Raw genomic sequence first — 7,401 nt, forward strand, 5'->3', positions numbered from 1 at the left:
GTTCATAGCAACCTTATTTATAATAGCCAAAAGCTGGAAAGAACCCAGATGTCCATCAAGAGAGGAATGGATACAGAAAATGTGGTACATTTACACAATGGAGTACTACTCAGCTACTAAAAACAATGAATTTATGAAATTCTTAGGCAAATGGATGTATCTGGAGGCTATCATCCTGAGCGAAGTAACCCAATCACAAAAGGACACATATGATATGCACTCACAGATAAGTGGATATTAGCCCAGAAACTTAGAATATCCAAAATTTTTGTTTTCTATATATCATTACTGATGCCAACTACTGACCTTTGAATTCCAGACATTAAGAGCATATTTTCATCCCATCCTGTGATCATAATGCCTTTTTAATTAATGACAACCATATGGTAAATGAAATCTTAGGTTTGTGTTATGTTATTATATATTCCACATTTAAATAACATCCAGGATCAAAAGATGTAAGATCACTCACACAAAACACACATTGTACTGTACTTTCTTTATGAATGTTGATATTCTACCATACTTAAGTTTATGTCAAATGTCATTAATGTACAATACAATATTATTTTAAATGAAGTAAATTATTTCTACTGGTTTCTAGATTACAAGAAAAATCAAGGGATTGAAAACATTAAAGTCAAAACAATTGATTGCAGATACCCAAGGAAGTCAAGATAAGTGTGATTTCTAAATGATCAACTATTTTATTCAAAGATATCATTTTTAACATTTAGCTTTACATTATTTGTTTCTATACAAGGAATTATTGAAAAGGAAAAATATAACTTAAGAATAAAAGTGGTTTTAAAGCCAGGCATGGTGACATAAACCTGAAATCTCAGCTAAGGTAAGAAGATGGTAGACAGCAACAGAAGTGTTCCTGAGTGATTTCAATGCACCCACTACATCATTCTTAAGCTTCTCCATTTGATGATGGAGTTTTTCCACATGATGAAAGTTACAACTGTAAATGAATTACAGTTGGCAAACATTTCCTCTAGCACAAACATTGATTGCAAATATGACATCATTTTTGTTATACATCTGGAAGATCTGGTTTCACTGCATAATTTTACATTTTTAAAAAAGAACTGTGTCATAAAACATGAAAGAGTTTTCTGTTGCTTGTTTTTATAATGGAAGTAAAAAGAAACAAAGGAGGAGGAGGATGGCGATGATGGTGATGATGGAGATGATGGTGATGATGGTGACTGGTGTGCTGCTGCTGCTGCTGCTGCTGCTGCTGCTGCTGCTGATTAACCAACTGTGGTTTCATGCATTTTATGCAGCAGGGACAGTCAAGTTAACCTGTTTGCTGACACAGTTTTGTGTAATAATCAATGCTATGCAGGATGGTGTCCCCAAGGAAGAAGAGATACAATATTAAAGATACAAAGTACTTTAAATACCAGGTAAGTACAGAAAATGCAGAAAGATAAATTTGTTAAGAAAGGTACAACTGATGGAAAGTTAATTGGAATGTGATTTTACATTGCTTACTTTAAAAGAGAATGTAAATTCAGATTTCTGTCTTCTTTCTAGTCTGTTACTCTGAGCAGAAACTCCCATCAACAAATGCGTTTTTCTACCACATTTAGTTTGGTGCACGGCAGCTGAGCTTACTGTTTCCACTCTGGAGATCCGTGTGTTTCACTCAGCAATGTTCCCACAAATCCTCCACTAACTAGCCAACCCCACATGCTTAAACATATACAGCTTCAAAAATCACTGCTCCTAATTAGATCAAAACGAGTAAGCTTCAAACCACAAAATCTATACCCAAATAATGACTTAATCATAGGTACCCATTTAGTTACTAATGCCTGTGTTTATATTTTACAATTAGTAATAAGGTGGGACCTAATCAGCAAGGCAGTGATAGGCACTTAAGTCAAGTGATTAGCTCACAGTGGGAACTGCTACAAGGCTTTTCATATTATTATTAAGAGAATAATACCACTGCTTAGAAATCATATTATTAGATAAATAGATTACTTATCTACAGGCTTCTTTTATGTTTTTGTTTTGCTTGCTTGTTAGCTTTAGAAAATGTCTCACACTGCAACAGAGACTGGCCTAGAAGTCACTATGTATCCCAGTCTGGTCTCAAACTCATGGCATTCCTGCTGCCTCACATTCTCTAAGGGCAAGGATTGTGAATGTGAGTCACCATGTTAGGGTTTTATGCAGTTATACATGGATAAAGCTAGCTCAGACTTACAAGATACATAAAATTGATAGATGAACATTTTTCTTTTGAATTAAATTGAACATTACATTGACAATATAGGAGCCCCTATATTACAGTTCCCCCTAATCTTTTGGAATCTATTTCTAAATTAAAGTATATATATATATATATATATATATATATATATATATTAAGCACTAAAATGTACTAAATAAACTATATCAACCCTGCTACTCCTAAGGAGGACAATAAGCAGTAACTCTTATCAGCACTGCTCTCAGAATGGACTTTTAGAAGCTATGAAAGAATCAAGTGTTATAAATTATATTAAATATATTGTGCTTTTAAAGCCATTTCATCCAAACAGAGTTAAAATTTCTGTGATTCAAAGTTGAAGCAGATGTTTCCTACACTAAAAGCTAAAAATGGTCACAAAAGAATTATTCCCTCCCACTGAATGGAAGCTCGTGTTATATCTGAATTTCCTAATAACGTCCCAGAACTTAGAGCAAGCAGAACACCTCACAGAATGATGGGATACTTCATCAAGTGAAGTACAGATGCACAGGAATGTCAAGAGGAGGTGCGGTCTGATGAAGAGGGAGATACCTCTAGCAAGGTAAAGGGAAAAGAATGAAAGCAGCTTACAGCAAAAGAAACTACCCACATGCCACAGCGTAGATCCAGTAAGCCACTGGTTAAGCTAAAGCTTACCGTAAGGAAAACTGGCGCAATTTTATTTGGTTAACTTCCAACTTGACTAAAGGAAATGAAATTTAAAATAGGCCAAGAACAGAAAACTTCTTCAGCAGTGATAGTGGACAATTTTTGGCAATGTGGAGTTATTAACTAATGATAAAATGACTGAGTAACTTCTTATCAATTTAATATGATATAATTCATAGAAATATAAAAAATATAATAGAATATAAATAATACATAATATTAAACAACTGACTTCTAGACTTATTTTTGAATCACTGATAATTTAATAAAAATAAAGCAGCTAGTTAAAAGTTGGAGAAGGAAAAAAATAAACATATGCAAATATTTAATGTAATTAATATATATACATCCATTTACATTTACCCAGTTAACCTTTATTAATTTACATATATTTCCTATATTTTAGGGGAAAGCATTTTTCTTTAACGCCAGAGACCTGAGAGATGAAGAACTGGTACTCTCTATTGGATTACCTGGGATGGAGCAAAACCAGACATGTGGAAAGCCGAAAACACAAGTGGCACTTCAGCCTTCAGCAGCATTTCAATGTAGTGAGCACTGCAAAAGTAGATGGGATGGATGCCAGTCCCTAGGGTGTCGACAGGAAGGTACCTCTGTATTAAACCAGAAACAACACAGATGATTTAATATAACCAAAAGTATACTTAGCTGAGCCTCTCTGCATAAGCCAAGTTTTGCTGCTTTAAAATGTTCATGGTTAACATAGATTACTTGACAGCATTCTGGCCTCAAATGCACAAAACCCCAACTACAATAAACCACGTGTACTGGGTGCTAATCTGTAAACCCACAAATATCAGAAGGTCATCCTAGATGAACAGAGATTTGAAGTCAAGAAGGTTACTCAAGACCCTGCCTGGATAAAATGAGTTAAAATTTGAAAACTGTGGTGCCATATACTATAACAGTTATTATAAACATGTAAACGTCAGAGAGTTAGACATGTGGAGTAATAAACTTCAATAAAGGTAAGGTGCTATATCTTTCCAAACACAGGAATAAGGGTAGTTTGTAATTCAGGAAACTTCAAAGCCTATGGATGAGAAGGAGAAAAGTTACATGAAAAAATAAACAATAAACATGTAAATGTGAGTGATAAATTGTGCATGATAAACATGACAACATGAAGTGTTCTGTTTTTATAGTGCTGGTCTCATCCAAGGAGTTCATGTTCAATAGCTTTAGTCAGGCCAGGTGGAGTGGTGCATGCCTTTAATCCCAGCACTCAGGAGACAGAGGCAGGTGGATCTTTGTAAATTCAAGGTCAACATGGTCTACAAAAACAGCTCTAGGACAACCAAGGCTATAAAGAGAGACTCTGTCTTGAAACAAAGAAAAATAAGCTTTAGTCAGCTCTTCAGATTGTTTATCTAGTTCTGTTTGATTTGTTGATTTCAACTTAGATCTGGACTTGAACTGAATAGAACACAAACTCAGAATTCCATAATTAACTCGCTTCTATGCCAGGGGAAAGTGTATAACATTTATTCAAAGGATTCTGGCATTGATTAAATTATATATATGTACATATACATATAAATACATACATACATGCACACACTAAATTGTGTATCAATGAATACATGTACATACATGTCTTATGTACAAGTACAAACAGGGACTTTAGCACTGTGCTTATAAAGTTTAGAATTCTGAAAATTATATTTTTCAGGGTTGAGAATGTAGCACAGTACAAAACTCTGGTCTCATACACATGAAGAGCAAAGTTCAATTCTCAGCTTTGATTAAAAAAAAATAGTTCTTAGGTACAATTTATGATCATGAATGATCAAGGATATTTTATTTGTTATGAGTAGAAATTCAAATATCAACACAGAATCATTATTTTCAGCAAAGCATTGAAAACTCAAGGATGTAGTTGACTCAAGAAAAACTGCTTTAATAGCAATTAGAGTAAGTAAAGTTGACACCCAAACCTGAAAGCGGACATAATTAAGAGATGGCCAATTTTTTTTGTTTTAACTTTACCTTATATTTAATTTCTCCCTCCAATCTTATTTAAAACTAAAAAGTTCATGGTTTTAGATAAAACTAACCTCATGAAATTACATAACGGTTAAAATATGTAGACACCTTTTGGACATACTGCTATGGTGCTTGGAGGAGGTCGATTGAATGAATGTTCTGAAAGCACTACAGTGGTTTATCAGTTTTTGTTCCTTAGCACAAATGATTTATATTCTTTCAAACTACACAAATATATTTGCAGGAATAAATCAGTGTAAATACTTTGTGTTTTATGGCAGGTTTTCTAGGAGACCTTGCACATAAAAATGTTGAAATATTGATGAAGACATCATGCTAAGTGGGCATCGTATGGTCACTTTTCTAGAGAGAACAAGGAGAAGATTTTCTGTTAGGTAATTAAATATAATACAAAGTAAAAATTAATGTTCATTGATTTACCTCTTGTCCAATATAAAATGTGTTTCACTGACTATTTATATAATGAGTAAATCTAACAAACATAAAAATCAAATATTAACTTTCACGTTTTCAATGTGAACTTACTAATTTTGTATAATATGTAGAAAGGCACTATGAGAACTGAACACACTGGAACTGATTCTTACACAGCATCGTTCCATGCTGTGGCAGAAATACCTTTAGAACAGGTCTATGAAGAGATAAAGACAGTAGACATTAATTACACTGTCAAAGAAAACAAGCCATTATCATGTAATGGAGTATCAGAGATAAGTGTTCCTCTATTCTCATAAATCATACTCTGCCAAAAGAATCTGAAGTTACACTTTTGATAACCAGCCTGTTCCCAATTCCAAACCTGGTATAAGTAATATTGACTAAATAGAAAGATTCTAATGACAGTTATAACTATAGTAAACTCCTTTATGATTAAAAATCTCTAGCTTGTCCATTATTTGGGTATCATACCTCAAGTATATAGTAAATTGTATTCATAATACCAGAAAAACAACAGATGGCCAGTATAAAGATAACAAGGGGAATTGTGAACCATCAAATTATAATTTATACTTTTATAATTTTGTATATTTTGCTCAATTCTAACACCCTGAAATATTATCAACTCTTATTCAGAGAACATAAAAGCTAATGGCATGTAGGCTCAAATAAGTATTGAAACAAGGACAATTTTAAAAAATCAGTAAATCAGTGGCTTAGAAGTTACCAGTAGTCTATGATAGAATATGAAACAAAGCCTTATGAACTTACTTTGGAGGATTATTTGCTAATGGTTAAAATAAAAGATATTCACTTAAAAATAGAGCAGAGCAGTCTTGGTTTTTTACTCTCACCTTTGGTAATTCTGTTTTATTCCTAGAACTATTAAAAAAAAAACCCAAGTTTTGTGTTGCAATAAAAATTAGGAGAAGAGAGCGGGGCTGTCATCAGGATGCAAAGTGAACTTTTAAAAAGTAAAATAAAAAAATTAAATAGAAAGATTGAATTAGAAAGATTTGAAAGTTAGCTATCCAACAGAGACTGATCCAGTGCAGTTCACTCTACTCCTCATCTAAGACTCTACAGGCAGAGGACCAGCCAAGCTTTGCACAATACTGTTTGTAAATTTGCACAAAGTGGAAAGCAAGGCAAAGAAAATGTAAAGGTTTCTCACCACTTTGATACTGCGATCCTATAAAACATGAACATTTCACAAGCAAACGTGTTTTATGTGGCTCACTTCTGCGGTTGCCCTGCAGAGGGATTACAGGCTCATCCTCATGATGTTCTTGTCATTGTACATGTGTTTAAATTCCATTAGCCTCTTTAACACTGTAAGTTTTCCAACACTAAGCACTTAACAGGAGCAAATGAACGCCATGTACATGTATAGTACACAACTGACCACTAACTTCCTGATGAGCTACTATACCTCTTCATCTGATTTCTACTTTAGGTTGGTTTAACATCAGTGGAGTTTTGTTTGTAAATGCTCGTAAATAATGTCTTTTATTTTAATTGAATTGTTGTTCCTTTCATACCTATTACTAACAGACACTGTAAGCACAATGTTTCACTTGATTTTCTATGAAATTCCCTGAAGACTTACTGTACTATAATTTAGAGTTTTTCTTATAATAACTGAAGATAATTTAAGTTGATTCTTCTAGTCTAAATAACCTTAAAGGCTAAAGTGTGTTTTTCCCCTTAATCTCTTCTTTTTTTTTAATTAGGTATTTTCTTCATTTACATTTCCAATGCTATCCCAAAAGTCCCCCATACCCTCCCATCGCCACTCCCCTACCCACCCACTCCCACTTCTTGGCCCTGGTGATGCCCTGTACTGAGGCATATAAAGTTTGCAAGACCAATGGGCCTCTCTTTCCAATGATGGCCGACTAGGCCATCTTCTGATACATATGCAGCTAGAGACATGAGCTCCAGGGGTACTGGTTAGTTCATATTGTTGTTCCTCCTATAAGGTTACAGACCCCTTTAGCTCCTTGGGTACTTTC

The 7,401-nt window shown here is 34.0% G+C and overlaps 1 protein-coding gene across 2 annotated transcripts in view; it reads right to left on the reverse strand.

Moving 5' to 3' along the window:
• Tbc1d32 (TBC1 domain family member 32) overlaps positions 1 to 7,401 on the reverse strand; it is a 213,273-nt gene that overhangs the window by 16,632 nt on the left and 189,240 nt on the right. For both annotated transcript variants that reach the window (XM_029482691.1, XM_021174643.2), the window contains one exon: positions 3,394 to 3,534. In XM_029482691.1, coding sequence (XP_029338551.1) covers positions 3,394 to 3,534 — 141 coding nt within the window. The remainder of the gene's footprint in view (positions 1 to 3,393; positions 3,535 to 7,401) is intronic.

The sequence above is a fragment of the Mus caroli genome, chromosome 10, assembly GCF_900094665.2.
Source record: "Mus caroli chromosome 10, CAROLI_EIJ_v1.1, whole genome shotgun sequence".
In the NCBI taxonomy this organism is placed as follows: Eukaryota; Metazoa; Chordata; class Mammalia; order Rodentia; family Muridae; genus Mus; species Mus caroli.